The sequence below is a fragment of the Tupaia chinensis genome, unplaced genomic scaffold, assembly GCF_000334495.1.
Source record: "Tupaia chinensis unplaced genomic scaffold, TupChi_1.0 Scaffold000208_1, whole genome shotgun sequence".
Classification (NCBI taxonomy): Eukaryota; Metazoa; Chordata; class Mammalia; order Scandentia; family Tupaiidae; genus Tupaia; species Tupaia belangeri.
The window spans coordinates 2,325,146-2,345,062 of record NW_006159683.1 but is presented as its reverse complement, the minus strand read 5'-3'; the positions used below and the strand labels follow the sequence as shown (position 1 = coordinate 2,345,062).

Sequence of the window (19,917 nt, the reverse complement as noted above, 5' to 3'; positions counted from 1 at the left end):
AAGGGAGTGTTGATGAGAATTCGGAGGCTACAGCAGGCACATCTCAGTCTGAGGAAGGCTGAGGGAGGCGGGAGCCAGGCCAGACAGAGGAAGCTCTGGTTCACTGAGCCCTGACGACTGTGGGAGTTCACCAGGTCAAGAGAAAACTATTCCATGCAGCAGAGACTGGAGGGGAGAAAGCTCACAGCAAGTGGTGGGAGCTGCTTCCAGAGCTCTGCTCACTTAACCCATGACAGTCTTGTTTGGGTTTTGTTTCTCCCCTTCTTCATAGTTTTCTTCCTAAGAATGGAATGAGTTTTTAAAGATACCATTAGACATGAACGTTCATTGTGAACATTGATGAAAAACAGGAATGAAAATTAAAATTAAAATCAATTACCTAGGCCAGTCCCATAGAGCAATGATTAAGTGCCAGATCCCAGATGGCCAACTGCAGTTTGAATACCAGCTCTGATGCTTAAAAAGTATGGTGTGTGTGTGTGTGTGTGTGTCCGGGATCCTGTTGGATGGAGAGAAGGAGAAGGGATTATGGCATGACCGTGCCTCTTGGAGAATGTTTTCTCCCCATCTCTCTTTCTGGCAAGCCCACAAACTCTCTGGCAATTAAAAAACAAATCAGTTACCGGGCAACGTATCTCCTTCTAGTAGTTTTTTCTGAGCCATCTTTTTGCCCCTGCCTGTTTGGGCAGCGTGGGGATTCAGTGTTGTGTCCTCTTTTGTTTGCTGATATTTTGGGGTTTTTGTTTCATTTGGCTTTATTTTACTTTTTACCTACTATTATCCAGTGCACATTTTGTACATGAAAATATGAGTTTATCATAATTTACTAAGAAATCTTTTGTTGATAAAGATGAGTTTTTCCTAAGTGTATACAGCATATAATAATGATTATTCTTTTATTAATAATGATTATTTTTGTACATAAATCTTCGTTTACCTCACAGGTTATTTCTGAAATCAGTTCCTGAAAGAACTGCCGGTAAAGGCAAATGAGCATTTCTAAAGTGTTTAGTGCACACTGCCATGTTGCCCTCCAGAAAGTTCTATTAATTATACCCCAGAAGCATCTAAAGAGGGTGTGGTGCCACTACACAATCTTGCTAGCACTGAGCATCATTGTTTCATTAATTGTTGATACTTCACGGGTTAAAAATAAACTCATTACTTTGATTTAAAATTTAAAATATATTTTGGTCTACTTATATTTCTATAGTAACTTTTTAAAAACATGTCATCATGTATGTTTTCACTGATTTATTCCTTTTTCTAGTTATTTTTTCTGATTTAAAATGTCTCTCATAAATTCATTAGATTTCATCTGGGGCCAGCCAGTGGTGCAGTGATTAAGGCAGCTGGATCCCACATAGTTAACTTTACAGTTTAGTCCTAGACCCTGAAGCTTGAAAAACACACCAGGTGCATGTGTGTGCACCCAAAATTCCAAGACAATGGAGAAGGGATTGCAGGATGGCCATCCTCCCCAGGAGGTATTTTCTCACTCTCCTCTCTCTCTCTGTGTGTGTGTGTGTGTGTGTGTGTGTGTGTGTCTGTTGAGTGTACATGCCCTTTAGCAAATTAAAACAACAGTAACTTTAGGCTTGTTTGTAATTTTGATATGGTCATATTTCATTGTTGGTTTGGTTCAGTATGGCTTTTCCTTATTCATGATAAAGCTCATGTATGCATTAGAGAGAGAACACTTCCCAAGGTCTGCTCACTCTGAAATCCCCTTCCTCCAAATGCTTCATTCAGCCCATTGGATCCTGGGCTCTTGTGCATGTGTCTGGCATATTTCAGGCTGGCTAGGCTGGGAGAGGATTCCACTGCCTTGCTCAACTCAGCTTCACTCCCTTGTAGTAAGCAGAATATTCTCCCAATGTGGAGAAAAAGACTGCCAGTATGAGTTTTTGATAAAGGCCACCTTGCCCAACTCACGTTAAGGAGAGCTTTATGATGTTGGATCTGAACTGAGTCCTGCAGGATGAGGGAGATTGGGAAGTACATCTAGTCAGAGACCACACGTGCTATGATGATAACACGGTACATTTGAGGAAACCACAGGCACTAGGTTTTGCCTTTCCAAAAGAATGATTCTCCACTTCCCCATCTTCAACATCCCCAGTCTTTTTGCCCACCCCTTACAGTACGTCAAAAATTAAATACGTACATTCTCAGTAAACAGTGGATGACCAGATGAATGAATGAATGACACATGACCTGACTCACTTAGAGCCAAGCTCTGTCCTTTTTCTCTCTACCAGTCTGAACTCCCCTGAGATGTGGGTAGAGACCCACCTCCTTGGCTATTGGGTAACAATCAAGCAGCAGCAAGAATGACCCCTACTTTGGCTTTTATTGTTCTCAAGTTGTTTACTGTTTTGTCTGAGCTTGTCTTCCCAATTCAACCAACTCAAGGCAAGGACCCATCTCTTTTTCCTTCTTTTTCCTTCCTTCCTTACTTTCTTTTAGTATCCCCAAGTATACAAATTCAAGTATACTATCCCTATAGAATAGATCTCTATAAAATTTCTATAAAAAGAAGAGGGAGGGGATGAGGGAGGCAATCTTACAAAGGGGATTGCCATCTTTGGGGAAATTCTGGCTTAGTTTACCTCTATAATTCCCTCCCCAACTTTTCTACAATCTCTTTTCAATTTAAAATTCCCAGAAAAACTTTGAATTAGTAAAATGAGTTTTAACCGAAACATTTCAAAGTTTCACCCAAAGATTAATAGCATATTTGTATTTCATATTCTATAACCAAAGTCTTTAATTCATTTGTTCAAGACTCTTTTCTTGAACAAATCAGATACTGTAATTCCTTTCAATGCAATGTAGCAAATCAGACACTACGATAGCAACAACTACTTTTCATAGACTAAGAAATACCGTCGTTATTGCTACCTTAGTATTTCTATATCCTAAAGAGCCCTGAAATCCATCTTCTTTACATGTCCATCCCAGCCTATTGTCCTATTTGCTGTCTTTTGCAAACACTTCCAATTGGTCTTCCTTCCTCTGCTCTTAACCTTCTCAGTACTTTCTCCTAAATTTAGACAGCCGGGGAGAGCTGATGTTCATGGCAGTTTTCTCCTTAACACCCCTTGGTTGCTTCCCTGCACACTGGATAGATTGCAGTCTAACAGCAACACAGGACTTGCAATGTCTGGTGCCCACCTGCCTCACCAGCTCCATTTCCTAAGTTTTCTCATCCTCTGGGCTCCAGCCACAGGACCCTTTCTTCAGCTGCTCATCTTCTGTCCTCTAGCCCCAGGGTGTTGGACCCTCCTCTTCCTTTCTCAGCTCAGAAGCTCCTTACTACCTAGGGAGCCACGCTTGCTTCATACTTAATAACAACTCCTTGCCATCATATATGCTCAGCACCATGTGCTTCTCCTTCAGATCACTTATTACATTTGCAATTGTGTATTTGTTTCTATAATTATGTATATAATGCCCGCCTTCCCAGCCAGACTAAAAGTTCCCTAAAACCAGGAACTGTCTATTTTGCTCATGATTATACCTCCCCAGCGCCTACAATAGAAATCTGGCATGTGGTAGGCATTTATTAAATAGTTGACAAATGAATGCCATCTGCAATAGATGTTAATAAGATTCTATTACTTGGACTTTTTCTTTAATTTAAGTCTACCAATGCCAAAATTCCAATTTAATTGAATTCTAGGGAAAGGGGAAATTAAATAGGGCATTCCTCTTCAGATAAAAGGATGACAAATTAACCCAAATTTACCCATACACTTACTGCAGGTCTACACAAATTGCTTCCAATTAATCACATTTCCCCCAAAACAACTAAAAACAATTCAATAAGCTTTTACTTAAGTGATCTGGGACTATTCATAGGCTTTTGTTTTGAAAATAACACACTTCATTTTTACAAATGAAGAAATTATTCTTGGTATTTAAAACTCCTCAAACTTGGGAGGGGAAACAATTTGGGATAAAAAGCAAGGAAAGACACAATATTTTAGTTTGTAAAGTTGGTTTATTTACAATTTGGTATTTTTAAATTGTATTTGAAATTTTTATATATTTCCCTGGCAGGCATTCTATATTTTCTTAACTATAGAGGCAAAGGATAGAAAACCTGAGTAAATTTGAATTTAAGAGGTTTGCCTGCTACTACAGTCAGTAAAATTTAACTTTTAATCCCTGAGAATTAGTAAAGTGTCAAAAATATTTTCATACATTCAAATGGTAAAAACATCTTCTAAGAACATAGAAAATAAAGAATAAGGCTATTATAATTAACCTTTCCATAAATGGCAATATGAAAAGTACCCTTTTCACAAATTAGCTGAGGGGCATGTGCACATACACCTGACGTTATTAAGTGCACCTAAAGAGATGACCATGCTCACGCTCTAGTGTCCGTTTTTTGTTTTGGGTTGTTTTTTTTTTTTTTTTGTAGTTTCTCCCATTAAAAAAAAATTCCCAGAAATCGATACATAATTTATTTGAACAATATAAATGTTCATTGCTACCTCAAACATTCCCCCTTCCTAAATGTTTGTGTGCAATGTAAGGTTAGGAACTGTTCTTTACTAAGACTAAAATGATCTGATGACCACGTAAGCCCCAAACTGTCTTTGTGGAGTCACCTTGGAGAGTCACTTCAGTGTCTTCAAATATCACCTAAGGATAATTATAGCTCAAAGGTATGTCTAAGGATGAACTGATAATCATAGAACGTCAGATCTGCAAAGGAAAACTTTATAAAGAGCAATGACCTCCAGAGCACGTGATGCAGTTACAATGCACCCTTGCTAGTCCTTCTTATAGATGAGTAGTTAATACTCTTAAAATGTCAGCTTTCTTCAGAGGAGAAAATACGAATGCATTAGTTTGTTCATTAAATTTCCTTGAGATGCCAACGGCAATCATGTCCACCACCCACTATATATATTGAAATATATTATCTGTCAAATACACCACAGGTATTGAGTGTGACCAGAGCAGAACAGTCAAAGTCAAACCAAATAAACAAAGATTTTGCAGTAAAAAGCAATTTTGTTATGTGTGTGCAACAGACTGGCAGTCATTTTCATGCCAGTGTTAGGTATCACCAATGACAAGGGTTTGCCTAATGCCCCAAAGGAAATGCAGTGTAACTCAAACTAATTCAAACTTAAAAAATAAAGTCACAAATGCCTTCTGTTCAAATCCCTCTTAATGCTCTTTCCAAAATGTAAAGCAATCAAACCAATCTCCCCTTCTTTATAAGACCAATATCAATGGAACTTAGGGACATTCTTTAGTACTAGATTGAAGGCCACTTTGAAGTCCCAAGAATATTTATTTATACAGTTGTTGATTCTAAGAGAAAAGATTATGGAGATTCAAAGAGAACATAGCATTTATTAATCAACTTAATGAGCTTTGAAAGCTTTGATAAAAAGGAAAGAATGAATGGGGAACTATTGTATAATCTCTAAGTCAGATCTAAACAATACATTTTTAATTTAAATTGATGCTTTAGTGCCAACTTTCAACTTTTTACATGATCATCTTTTAAAAGTTTCTTTCTAAATATATTGGGTTTCTTGGTTGGTTGGTTTTTGCACTTGATTTGAACTTTGAGAAGCAAAATAAGCAATAATGGAAATCTATGGTCTAGGCTGTAAGACAAAAGCCAGACTTGGGAACTCCTTAAAGTTTTCCAATTCTAGCCAATCCCACTATTGAAGCAAGAATTCATACTAATTCCTTGGTTGTTGGTGGCAGGAGGAATGTAAATAAAAATGTGAGGTAGTTCTTTCCACAAGAGGGAAATATTTGTCTACATAATATCCTTGCAAGGTCTGACAAATTACTAGAGCATCTGCTTGCTGTCAACTGTAAGTAAACTCTTAGCTTGGTATTAACTGAGCTTGACAAATCATGAGCTGGTAGCAGTTCACTGGCCTTATTTTCTGACCCAGTCAGGACAGGAGGAGACAACATCACCCCAAAGCACATGAACCATAGAGACCACCAAGTACAAAAGTTGCAAAAACATAAGCATTAATAAGCGTGGGGTGGAGTTGTTGAGAGTACATGATTTACCACAACTTGTGCATGGAAAAGAAAGAAGACTAGTGGGGAATAATCAACAGACACTGCTGTCGCAGCTGAACTGCCACCTTGAAGGTGAAAGTACAAAGATGTGAAGTTCTCACATGGCAGAGAACGTGGCAGAAGCCATATGAAGAAAAATGAACTACAGTATTTAAAGGTCAAGAAACAGAATACCCTAAAGAAAGCAAGAGCTGCCTACTGAAATTTCAGATTCTCTTCCTTGAAATTTGTATATTTACATTTGTTCTAGTTCTTACTGATGAACAAACAAAACCAGAATTATTTCAGTTTCTCAAGACACTAATAATAGAACTATCTGTTTAACATCCTAAATCCTGTCCAAGCTAATGGACCAAGAATAATACCAGAAATAGATCAGGAGTTCAATTATAGTTAGAAAAGGGGAGAAAAGTAAGGTAGGACATTAAAATTTTATTCTGAAATTATCTCTGGCCACAACAATAAAATTTAACAAATATTTACTAAACAGTCTTACTCCTGTCATCAGCTGTACAATACATACAGTATCATAGAACTGGCCACTAGGATTAAAATCCACTAGAACATATTTCATGTTAAGTGGCGACAGCAGCATCTCACAGAAATTTGTACATACATATATACACAGTCCACATTCAACCGTTTTCACATATTTTCAGTACACACAGTTGCAGCATATTACAGTCACATGTCTAAGTTGTTGCTCGATAAAAACCCAAGCCACTGCCTAGACATAACTGTAGCAGTTGAGCTGAGTATAATTACAATTAATTTTATATATGTCCATAGCAGAGAGATGTACAAGCCCCTAAGAAACAAAGAATTCACAAATACTTTATTTTTAAATGCTACCACAGCATTATGTTGGGCAATATTAAAACCTTTACCAACCCAATCATTTGTTTTTGTTTTTTTTTTAAAAAGTCTTCAGCTTACCAGAAATATTCTTGATGAAAAAAATTACAAAAATGAATGCTCTCTTTAAAATAATTCACACTTTTATTTCAAGATTCCAATATGGCCCAATGCTACTGATGCCTAAAGTGTTTTCTAACATTCTGATGGAGTCATTTAACATGCCTCCAAACCACCCATTAAGTTTAAAAGTGGCTTAAGTGCCTTGCACCCAAATTGTAAAAATCCCTGGCCATCCTTACTAGAGCCAGGCACATATAAAAGGAATGCACTTTGGTTCATACCAAATGCCCTGGGATTAATCACACTATAAAATTAAATGGTTTGAGGTAAATTTTTACAAATACAGTTGATTTTTGTCTAGTGTTAGCATAACAAAAAAATATCATTTAAAAAATCAGTCTGATGTTAAGATACAACAAAGGCCCTCTTTAACCCCTTAAACATAGGAATTCCCTGTGTAACTGACTGATAGTTATCTGTTTCAGTGCCTGATGATTTTTCACGCCTTATGGTTTCTATTAAGGCCTGTAACTAGATATTTAAGACAGATGTATCTTTGCAGAGGTGGGGTCCATCCTTACTGCCTAGTATTCAAAGAGTTAAAGAGGCCAAAAAATGCATGCCCTACAACATGGCATTCAGAACAAAAGGCACATTGTTAACACTAAGGGCACGAGTTCTCCTCTACTGTTAATCTACACTGTCTTGCATCACTCTGTTGTTCCACGGTTGTAGCAATACACTTAAGTGGCAATGAACACTCTGGTGGTGCAAGAAACGGAGCCAGATGAGACTGCAACCAAAGACAAGACAACACTGTGCTATCCTAACTCTGAAAACAGCGCAGACATCCCTAGACAATGGTCACCTGTGAGACCGAGGACTGTTTCCAAGCCAACCCCTCTTAGAGCCCTTCCTTTGTTTATGTTTGAAAATCATGAAGGTACAACATTTCTTTGTTGACATTATAATCGAGCTGGACTTTTTAAAAAGCAGTTCTATCACTTAACGCTGAAACATAGAGGCTCTTGTGAATAAGGGAAATTTCACTGTATTAGGACAAAATAAAAGTCTCATAGCACTGCACATTATACTAATTTGGCTTAAAAGTTTCCGGTTGCATTTGTGAATAAAGATAGTCACAAATGCATTGCTGGTACCCTAAGAGCCAGTTTTCTGTGATGAGGGAAACAAGCGGTATTAGACCTTTAATAACTTTTCACATGTATCATTTTAAAAGGAAATTAAAAATGGCAGGCTTAGGTATGTATATTTAAATCTAAGTGGGAAAATCAAAGTAGAAATGGGAAAGGAGCATTATAAGGGGAAAATAGCTTTTACATGTTTTTATTTAATGACCTAAAGAAGCTAACCATCATAAAGAGGCTCATGGTTTTACAAAGTCACCAAACCAAGTCTTATACTTCTTGTGTCTGTAAGCCAAAATCTTAATACACAAATCTTTAAATTCTATAAGCCACTAATTGGAGGGGGGTATCATCGAGCATCCTTTAAAATGCAACTTACTTACATATTATTGCACTTCCACAGATTACAAAATGTGTACAATAAGCCTAAGAATTTGACTAGGGAAAAAAAAGGCTATAATTTCTAAATACAGAGGAACAAATTAATTTATCAGTGACACCCTTAAATAAAGCAAATATCAATATAATTTTCTTATTAATAAGCTAGTCTTATTACTGTTTTTTGGCAAATATCTGAAATATTTCCTGAGCATTTTTTTTTCACCATCAACTGACAAAGCCTCAAGATAAGTAAAGTATTTTTGCTCAAAACTACTTTTTTTTTAAAGTATGAGAAACTGTAGGACTAATACTAAAAGAACTTAACCGGAAACTTTCTTGGCCTCACTGGGGACCATGCTTTAAGTACTTTTAAATCAATTTACAGGCAATACAATAATATCTGTGCATATAAAAGATTATTTATCTTAATTTATACTATCCAAAACCTATTGTCCAAACAGGCAGAAATCTTTCTATATTAAATTGCACATACTAAAAAATTTTTCCACGTGCCTTGAAATTGATATATATCACTGCTCATACATTAGTGATAAAATACTGAAATTTTCACTGTGAAAATAATTATTCAGAGAAGAAAATATTCTTTTACCTAACTCTCAGTTACTTTTCCAGATAAAGTGTCATTCCCACAAAAACAACCAGTGCAATCCAAAACAAAGTCAAATAAAATAGAGGAATGCGATTTCTGTTGTTTCTTCTAATGATGCAAAAAATAAGTCAAACCATTTAACTTAAGGTTGAACTTTTCCTCATTTAAATGTGTTGTTAAAATTGGCTTTACTGAACAGCCACAGTGACTTCTGTTCATCCAGAGGATTTTCAACCCTCTTTCTTTGTAAAGAAAGAGTTGATCCTTTCCCAGGCTAAGAGAACCTTACCGTGGCACCTGAAAAGTGTGAAGTCACTCTAATCTGCTTAATTGTCTTTGGAACTATGGAGATCCCGGCCTTAAGTAGCGAGGCTGCTGTTCTTTTTCAAATTGGAATATGAAACAATGGTCATAATCACAGCTGAAATGTCTCTTTTCTGTATTAACAGTCTGGGATATACAGTTGAAGGAAGAAGACAAACTAAATGCAAGCAACAGATGTGTGGTTAAAAGAGGAACAGAGTGGAGGAAAGCAAAGAGAAGGAACAGTTTGTAGGATCCATTTCTAAATTTAGGTGCAAAACCAATCCTGTAATATGAGGCTTCTTTACAAAACAGCTCACTGATCATAAGAGAAAATCTGGAGGAACACACATGTTCCCGTTTCCATTTATTCACTAAAAGCTGCTTTGCCAACTTTTAGAATGTCAGAATGCCAACTGGGCAATTTAGACCTGGGGATCTTACTTTCTACTGTTCGAGTATTACTTGAGGAAAGTGCAATTTTTCTTATAACATCCTTTTCATCCTGATCATTCGCCTCTCACTCCCACTGCCACCCAGATTAGTTTAAGGACAATGGAAGGAGACCATGCTTAACCTGTGCATGAACCTGGGGTCTAGAGAGAAGGAGGCCCTTCAGGGGCTGTCACCCTGGGAGAAGAGAACATGAACCGTAAAAACATAGTGAATGTCTTCGACACCAATCTGTAAATGCGTGGCAGTCACAAAGCTATCAATGGCCTGCCACTGATGTTATTTTTCTGCCACACTAAATACAGTAAGGCTCATCGTACTTGGAGAACACAAAAACAGTTTCAGAAAGTATAAAAACTTAAAGCATTGTCCCCACATATTTTATAAAAACAAAATGAACAGCTTTCTTACATTAAAATTAAGTGCTGAAAAGATACAAATGAGTAGAGTTATTGAGCAAAAGAAAAACAAAACAAAACAAAACAAAAAAACCAGGTCTGAGCTACTCCTTTTCAACCCAATAAGGCTCAGCAATAACGTATCTTTCAGATTACCAGCATCAGGGGACTCGAGCTCAGCTAACGAGTTTTGGCAACACTGTCCTCTGCTGAATATTCCCATTGGCATCCGTCATTTGTGCCAAATTAGTCCTCAGTTTGGAAGCTGAGCTGGAAGGTGGAGGTAACTTGGAAATCGATGTGATAGCACCAGCGCTCTCATCCTTTTCATCCTGATCATTCGCCTCTCACTCCCACTGCCACCCAGATTAGTTTAAGGACAATGGAAGGAGACCATGCTTAACCTGTGCATGAACCTGGGGTCTAGAGAGAAGGAGGCCCTTCAGGGGCTGTCACCCTGGGAGAAGAGAACATGAACCGTAAAAACATAGTGAATGTCTTCGACACCAATCTGTAAATGCGTGGCAGTCACAAAGCTATCAATGGCCTGCCACTGATGTTATTTTTCTGCCACACTAAATACAGTAAGGCTCATCGTACTTGGAGAACACAAAAACAGTTTCAGAAAGTATAAAAACTTAAAGCATTGTCCCCACATATTTTATAAAAACAAAATGAACAGCTTTCTTACATTAAAATTAAGTGCTGAAAAGATACAAATGAGTAGAGTTATTGAGCAAAAGAAAAACAAAACAAAACAAAACAAAAAAACCAGGTCTGAGCTACTCCTTTTCAACCCAATAAGGCTCAGCAATAACGTATCTTTCAGATTACCAGCATCAGGGGACTCGAGCTCAGCTAACGAGTTTTGGCAACACTGTCCTCTGCTGAATATTCCCATTGGCATCCGTCATTTGTGCCAAATTAGTCCTCAGTTTGGAAGCTGAGCTGGAAGGTGGAGGTAACTTGGAAATCGATGTGATAGCACCAGCGCTCTCCGTTATCCTCTTCACTGCCGTCTTCTCCCCAGTCGGAGGCTTGGGCAGCCGCCGTCTCAGCCAGGGATGTCGTAAAGCCTGGCCGGGGGTCATACGAACTGCAGGATCCCATTCTAAACACTGCTTTAAGAAGTCAAGGAATAGGGGGTCGTCACACCCCTTCAGTGCATTTCCCCACTCTCTGCTCTCTGGTGGGCCCCTCAGTTTCCCTCTCCGGGAACGGCCTCCGTTGAGGACCACGGAGCCGTCTGAGAGAGTGGTGACAGTGCAGTAACGGGGATACCCCTTGGAGCTCACAAAATTTTTGGCTCGTTTGGATGCATCCAGCAGTTTCTGGGAGGGCATACCCAACAGTTCAATCATACAGGCCAGCTGGTCCCCCTCGTCTTCCCCAGGCAAAAGGGGGTAACCTGTCAGGAGCTCTGCCAAAATGCAGCCCAGGCTCCACATATCAATAGGCATGCCATACCTGGCCCCCAGGATCACTTCCGGAGCCCGGTAAAACCGTGACTGGATGTACGTGTAGACACGTTGATGCTCATAACAACTGGAGCCAAAATCAATCACTTTAATACCACTTCTACCCTGCTGCTTCAACAAAATGTTCTCGGGCTTAAGGTCACAGTGAATTATTCTGTTTTTGTGCAAAGCATCCAAGCACTGCAGAATTGAGTGGGCAAACTTACGGACCAAAGGCAGGCTAAAGCCCTGGAATTTATTCTTCTTGATGAGCTCATAGAGGTTCATACTCAGCAGCTCAAACGTCATGCAGATGTGGTTGCGGAAGGTAAAATTCTCCAGCATGTGGATGACGTTCATGGTGTTGTCCTTGTCCTGCTTCCGCAGGTGTTCCAGGATTCGGATCTCCTCCGCTGCCTGCCGGTGGAAGCGCTTTTCGTTCCGCACCATCTTCAGGGCCACGTGCTGGTGGACTTTGTGATCATAGGCCTTGACCACCTGCCCGAAGCTCCCTTTCCCGATGACTTTGAGGACCTCGTACCTGTAAGCCACATGATCGTGGGGCACCTGCACGTATGATCCTTGGTCATCGTCATAGCCACCATTATTAGGCCCTCCTGTCATGCCCTGACGCTTTTTTGCATTTGGACCCAAGAAATATATTTCAGGGTAGCTGAAAATCTCGTGGTGTTCAAAGGCCGTTAGTTTTTGCATGTATTGCTTCATTGCTTGTTCAGGTGTCATGGGTGAGGTTTTCACCTTCCCCATGCCTTCCATGGACTTCAGAGAGGTGGAGCTCCCCTGCCGTCGGTGGATGCTCTCCAGCTGCCGTTCTGGCACCACCGGCAAGCCTGCTTTGCCCACTGTTGTAAGCCCATTTGGTTGTGTCGTGAGCACTGTCCGCTTGTTACTGTTATCCTCAAACAGCTGTTGAACCTGGATCTGTCCGTGGCTGTGGCTGCCGACATGCAAGTGATCATTCATTGTGTGCTTACTGCCACCAATCTGGAATTCAGACAGGAAACACAAACAGAATGGAATAGGTCTCTGTTCAAATAGGATACTTTAGAAGTCAGTCCCCAGCCCCATCCTTGCAAAATTTGATTGGGTTTTAATTCACAGCCACAATCAGGATTACTAAACAGAAAAAGAGTTGTGCACCCAGGACCTAATGAATACACTGGCAGGGAGTGTAGATATGATGCTGACAGGATGCTGACAAACTTTAGCAAAATAAAGGAATGTGAGAAGAGGGGGCTGGGTAGGGCTATGAGACAGGAGATCCTAAATACAGGGTTTTTTTTAGGGAAGTGCTGCACACATATTTGCAGTCCTTAGAGCAAGTTCCCTGCAGAGGCAGAGATCCTGTATTTTGTTCATTATTCTATACCTAACATCTAGTACAGGACCTGGTACATCATAAGTGTCCTGCTCAATGCATACTAAACAAAAAATGAACCAGCCAGGAGACAGAGAAAGCATGAACACCAAAGACGCTACACCAGCGCCCCTACTCCCACTCTCACCATTAGTACCTCTCACATCCATCATTCGTTTATTTATTTACATGAAGCCAGGGACCAAGTATCTTGTTCATTATTTTCCCCAATAACAAGCTCTATTTTGAAAATGCTTTATCACCAGAATTTCTCCTTTCTGATTAAGCCTAAGAACATACAAGATCAGTGACAAAGACCACTGTGCTTTTAGGCTGTAAAGACTACTACTTAGAAATATACTCTAGTACCTTGTAAACCCCCAACTTATTTTGAAGGTTCTGGGCCTTGCTGACTCTGATGACCCTTTAAGGCCATTCAATCAAACCAACCAAGCAACCAGCACAGTTTTGGGGCCTCCTTGTGGTTAACGGCTCTGTTCTGTTAAGGCACTCATCTCTGCAGGCTGCTAATTCTCAGCTTTCCAACAAGGAATACAAAGTAGCAATTTCTATTTCAGCCACCAATGCCACCTTTGAACACTGTCTAAACCAAACTGATAGAGCAAACCAAGCCCCCCCTTCTACAAAGAATCTACTTACATAATTGCTTCAAGCTTTATCATTGCTAAGAGGAGAGGGGTGGGACAGAACTAGTGGCCAGGAATCCCTCCCAGTGATGAATTCTTGCCAATCACAACTCTTAAAGCAGACTGCTAGGTGATGTTTATATGAAATCTTAAAGATCAATTTGCTATTCACAATCTACATCATATTAACGGACGTCTAGCTGCAGAAGTACCAGAGTCTGGGAAGCTTACAATCAACTCTGCCATCAGTAATTTTTCTATTACCCCCTTCTAAATTTTACCTTTTGGGCTTTAAATACTACTGAAAAGCATTCCTAAAAATATAGCAAGTAAAACTTTTTGAACATTCACTTCAATTGAGCATGAGAAATTCACTTCAATTTTCTTCAACAATCTTTGTTTTACATCATTTAAAACATCACTGGTCCCACCCGTGACCTGGTGGTTAAGGGAGCTGGATCCCACAAGCATGTTTCAAGTCTGGGATCTGGTGGTCTGGAAAACATGCTAGGCCTGTGTATAAAGCCAGACTCGATCTCCAACAGGTGGGAGAAACAGAGAAGGGGTTGTGACATGATTATTCCCCATGGGAGACAGGGGGCGGAGGGGGAGGGGTGCTTTTTCCCTCCCTCTCTGTCTCTTTGGTGAATCCACATGCCCTTTGACAAATTAAAAAAAAAAAAAAAAAACAAAAAAAAAAAACAACCAACCAACCAAAAAATGACATCTTAGCAACTAAAACTAAAGAGTTTACCAATACACTGAATTTTTTCCTGTCTCTCCAACAGCCTTCTTTTGGCTTCTTTTGCAGTATCAACTTTTAGTTCACCTACCTCTTGGTGGGTACAAAGATGTCCCAGGGTTCAGGCTTCAATTCTCTTGTTCCTCACTCCCATAACTGTCCTCGGTTCATCCTGACCAGAGCCAGACTTCAGCAATAGCCCCATGAGCTGACTTCTGTCAAATCTACTCCTTTAGTTCTGACTTGCCAAATCTATGTCTCCTGAGCCCAAGGGCCATGCGTCCAACTACTGACCAGCCAATTCTCTCACAGGCAACTCAACTGAAGTGACTTTCCTATTAAAACTGCATCATCTCCCATATACCTCTGTTCTTTTAATAAACAAAAGGCTTCACCACCACATTGCCATTCAAGCTACACATTAGGGAATCCTTAGAACAGCATAACTGGAAAACCTTCTCAATGTGTCCCTCACTTTACCAAATCATCAAGAAATCTTCTTGTCATTTCTATCCAGCCCTTTCTATTAACACCACTTCCCCTCACATTCCTGTTGTATTCTTCTGGGATAAGTGAAGTGGACTTACAACCAGCCCCCTTGTTTTAAGTCTAGAATTCCTCAAACCTCTCCTCCACAGTGCTCCAAGAGTTAAACTATTTGTAAATGTCCTGTGAGCTTGCTCTTGCTTGCTCAAGCCCACAGCATCCCATTTCCACAGCTAATACAAGAACTCAGTGAAAACATAAGGTCCCATAATAAAATGTACAGCCTCAGTGATCCAAGTCCAACCAGTCTCATCTACACCATTCCTCTTCTGTCCAAAAAGAGCAAAGCTGGATTCTCCAGCATCCCCCTGCCCTCACAGACCCAAGGAAACATCTTGCTCTTTTCTGTTCCTCAAGCTTTTGGTGAGGTCACACTTCTTAAGAGTTAGGAGTCCAGGGATTGTCACTTAGACACACATGAAATGAATTCCAGCTCTACCATTTACTAACTCTGTGACCCTCTGCAATTTACTTCATCTCTGTGAATTTCAGTATCCTTTTTTTCCAAAAAGAATGTAACAAAGCTCCCTCCTAAGGACTATTAGGCATAAACAAGGCACTAAGTGTAAAGTGATTAGTATAGTACTTAACAAATAAAAGCAACTATTACTGTCCTTTTCCGATGCTGCTTGAAATCATCTTCTTTCCTGTCTAAAGGACAAACTCCTACTCGCCCTTCAGTGCCTGGATCCACTTTCACCTCCTCTGTGAAACCTTCTCTGATTTACTAAACACCACCTTCTGTACTTAGAGAGCACTGCTAAATTACAACACTTATATCATGTTGCTGTAATTGTTTTACCAATTCCAGGGCAGGATCACCTCTTATCTTTGTAAATCCCTTTCAACAAAAACCTACACACAGAGTAAGCACTCAACAAATATCTATTAAATAAAAGAATCCATGTCACTAAGTCCCTGTTAACAGTTGCATCTCTTGGAGTTTCCTTGAAAACGACATTTTGTACCTTCATAAGAAAATACGACATCAATGCACAGGGAATTGGGACCATCCCTGGTGACCTGAGTCACAAGACCTTGCTATGCATCAGCAGAGACTTAAAGTAAGGGGTGGCTGATTAAAAAGTAGCAGTCACATTAACCAAACACCTTAAAGCAATACATAGAGTCTTAAAAACTTTCTAGATGTTAAAGAGATTCATTTGGTAGGCTCTAGTAGAAGACTTTGTGTCTTGAACACTACTGAACTCTAAAATCACAACCAAACTCAAGGATGACAATGAACTGATCTGTAGAGGGGGAGGTGGTGATGAGAAAAGGCAGAACTTTTCCAGAATGTATATTCCAGGACTACATCACAAACCTGAGAATACTAAAAACTCCCACTCAGCCTCTTAAATTCTGAGATTGTGGCTCATTCCCATTTACCAATGTCGATCATAGTGTCACATTAAAAAGTATACACTAAAGGAATGCACTTGTTAAAATACCTAGAATTTATGGGTGGCGGTAGAGACCTGCAAAAATCTTCTCTGACCATGAGATATTTTAGTATTAAAAAATTATGTAAGACCAAGAGTCTAACACCAGTTTGGGAGTTTTAATTTCTCCCAGTAAAAAGAGGACAAACAGAAGGTATTTCGCCATACTCACATTTCTGGGCATTTTAACACTTCTCCAGAATCATCTTAGAAACATTGTGTACTGCTATGGGAATAGAATTGAATCCAAAAGAACGGAATTTTAGCTCTTCCTCAAACATATTGACAGTCTGCATGGCCCTGATTCAAATGTTCTTCAAAATATTACTATTTTTTAAGTGCATTTTTTTCACTGTGCTAGAGGGCATATGTATTCACCAGAGACAGAGACAGAGAGAGAGAGACAAAGAGGAGAAAGCCCAAATTCCATGAGGAACTGTCACACCACAATCCCTTCTCCTCCATTTCTCCCTGGTGCTGGGATTTTGAGCATACATGCATGCATGATCAGTATGCTTCCCAAGCCATGGAATTTGAGATTCAAAGTACACAGTTAGCCACTAGGCCCTTAATCACAAATTTTAATTCCTCTTTCATATGGATTATTTTATAAAGATAAAATTGATAACTGTTAGCTAAGCAGTGCTTTAAACATGAAAAGTTATGAGTGATACATATTTATATTCAGATCTTTAAAAAATATATCAGTATGTCCCATACAACATTAAAAGAAATACTAACAGGACTCAGGATAGCTATTAGGTACCCTCTTAGAACAAAAAGACACTGAAGGATTGAAGTAGAAAATAAGATATGCATGAAAATAGAAAACAATGGGGTGACAGACTAGGTAGATTTCAAAGTTCATCATCTTTATAATCATATATTTACCTGCCTATGGCACCATTTATAGGGGAAAATGGGAAAGCACCTATGACAAGGTCATTTTCCTCTCCTTTAATTTCCTGCTCTTTTTGTCACACTCATTCTAAAACAGTTCTTCCCAGGTGTAACTGCTCTGGAACTAAAAACTGAGTAAAACCTCTCAGATAAATAAAAACACAAACTTAGAAAGGTTCTTAACGATTTCCTAGAACTGGTGGTGTGGAGTAGTCTATTAAAGCTAGACTCGACTCGGGAGGCTTTCACGCCTGCCTTGGTATGAACTGGCTAGGGAATCTTGACCAAACCAGTTAACTTATCCAACTGTTTCCTCATCTGTCACATGAGGGCTGAAAGCTAAACTGCGATACTTTCACACTTTCCTGTTTTATGAAATTCGTGATGTCACACAAATAAAACCAAAACTAAACCACCATCGAGACACTGACACTTTTAAAACTAAGCACCTCGTTAGGAACAGCACAGTGGAGTTTAAAACTTAAGGAAAAAACGAGTAAGCCAAGCATATACCACGGGGAAATACTGCCTGAGAGGCACGTTCACATCTTTTGTTATCTGGCACACCACACGCTGCTCTTTCAGTGGAGTCCTGTTGCCTTCTCTCATTTCATTGCATATTTCAATTGCAAAGAGGCTCTGATCAAGCAAAGCCCATCCTTACAAAACTGGCACCCAGATGCACACCAAATATGCCTGTCTCAGTTCATATCCATGTCATGTGATTACATCAGCACATAGGTGGGGGAAGGATGTTATCGCTTCCAAATTGTCAAACGATTCCAAATCAAACAAAAACATCTAGACCCCTAAAATCAATGGCAGTCCTTAATGAAAATGTCACCGGGACAAGAGCACTTAACAGCAATACATAGAATGATCCCACATACCCTACTGAGAGACTCTCTTTAACCACCAACAGTGCAACACAGACTAGTTAACCTCTGTGTAGTGAATTCCTAGCTTCTGGGACTAAACATGTAAGGAAAAAGAGAAAGAGAAAAAGGGGGTGAAGGGAGAGAGAATGAATAACAAAACACTTTTCCACACAAAACGTGTACATAGGTCTCCAGGACTAGCAGGCACAACTGCAGTCTCGCCATCCTCTCGGCGACTTCTCTGGTAAACAAGTTTTCTCCGGAACACATGACCCTCAGAGCTGCTTCCCTGTAAACTAGAAGTGGTCTTTTCTACTAGAGCTCAAGTTACACTTGGGAAACAAAACCATATTCCTAGCATGCGATCCTCACACAGCCCCAACCTAAAACCATCACCACCCCTCCAGGTACACACCTCCTGCAGGCTGGCAATCACCATTCAAGGGAGATCCCTGGGAGCTGAGAAAAGATACATGCTGGGGTCCCATCCTGCTTGCCAACCGCTGCAGCCAACATGCAAGCTTGGGCCCTCTCCTTCCTGAGTCCTCAGAGGGACCAGAGCACCTGGCAAGTGCCCTTCCCTGGCCCTTTTCTTTTGCATACAGTCCAAGTGCAGAATCCTACAGGGTGCTGTTTTGTTTTGACTGCCGCTGTGGCTCTTATTTTTGTTAACGTTAATTACAATTTCTGCTGTGCTCAAACCTGTAGCACTCATAAAACATGCTTACACACGCAGGGGACAACTGGCAGAGCTCTTTACTGGCTGGAGACAGGCCTCAGAGGCTCTTTGGGGGATCGATTTTCCGGGCAGGACAGGCAAGCTGTCCCCTAACACATATCTGTTTCTATAAATACCTACTACCCACAGAATGGGGGAGGGATGTTTACAGGGTCAGGGAAGGGAGCTTTGGAAAGCAAGGATGAAAGAGGGAAGAGGGAAGCGGCGAGGAAGTTCTGAGGAAGAAGAGCACAGGGGTGGGAGGGTTCCAGAGGGGAAGTGAGGGACCCACCCCACGAATCTTCCTTTGTGGCTGCAGCTTTGGACTCGCCCAAGTTACAAGGGCGGCGTCGAGGAGAGGCCACTGGCCGGGGCGTGGAGCTGCTCTCACTTCGCCAGAGCTCTTCCCTGGGCGGCAAAAGCCCCCCCAAGTTCGTGGGTTTCTGCCTGGGGCCCTCCCGTCCCCACCCTACCCCACTCCTACTCCCGGCCACTGGAGGACTTAGGTCTCACCGTGTGGGCTGCGGCAGCGTTGCTGGCCCGGAGAGGCGGCAGGGCGATGGGGGAGGGCGGGCCGGTCCCCACTCCGTTCCGGGGGGCCCCCGCACTGAGCCCCGGGGAAGCCTGAAGCTGGCGAACGGCGCTGTCCCCTCCTCGGCCTGAAAGCCACGCGCGGGAGGAGACAAAGAGGGTCAGGGGGATAAAGTCAGCTGCACCCGACACCCCTCACCCCTCGGGACGGCTAAGCCCCCTTCCAAGGGAAGGCGAAGGGAGAGGCAAGGGCATAGAAACGGGCATCCGGGACGCGTCTCCCCTGCGCGCACCCACGGGCGAGGCTCCGGCAGCTGCAAAGTTAGGCCGGGCCGGGGCGCGTGAGTTCGCGACCCGGCTGGGGAGCGGGGCTGGGCCCGCGCTACGAG

At 40.9% G+C, this 19,917-nt stretch overlaps 1 protein-coding gene across 3 annotated transcripts; it reads right to left on the bottom strand.

Moving 5' to 3' along the window:
• Positions 1-6,495: 6,495 nt before the first annotated feature.
• Positions 6,496-19,656, bottom strand: DYRK2 (dual specificity tyrosine phosphorylation regulated kinase 2; the record flags this gene model as incomplete). 3 transcript variants are annotated; one of them, XM_027771357.1, is given in 3 exon segments in its annotated part: positions 6,496-10,589; positions 11,268-12,751; positions 19,511-19,656. In XM_027771357.1, coding segments are annotated over 3 exon segments (1,754 nt in total), but the record flags the coding sequence as incomplete, so codon positions are not given.
• Between the last annotated feature and the right edge of the window lie 261 nt (positions 19,657-19,917).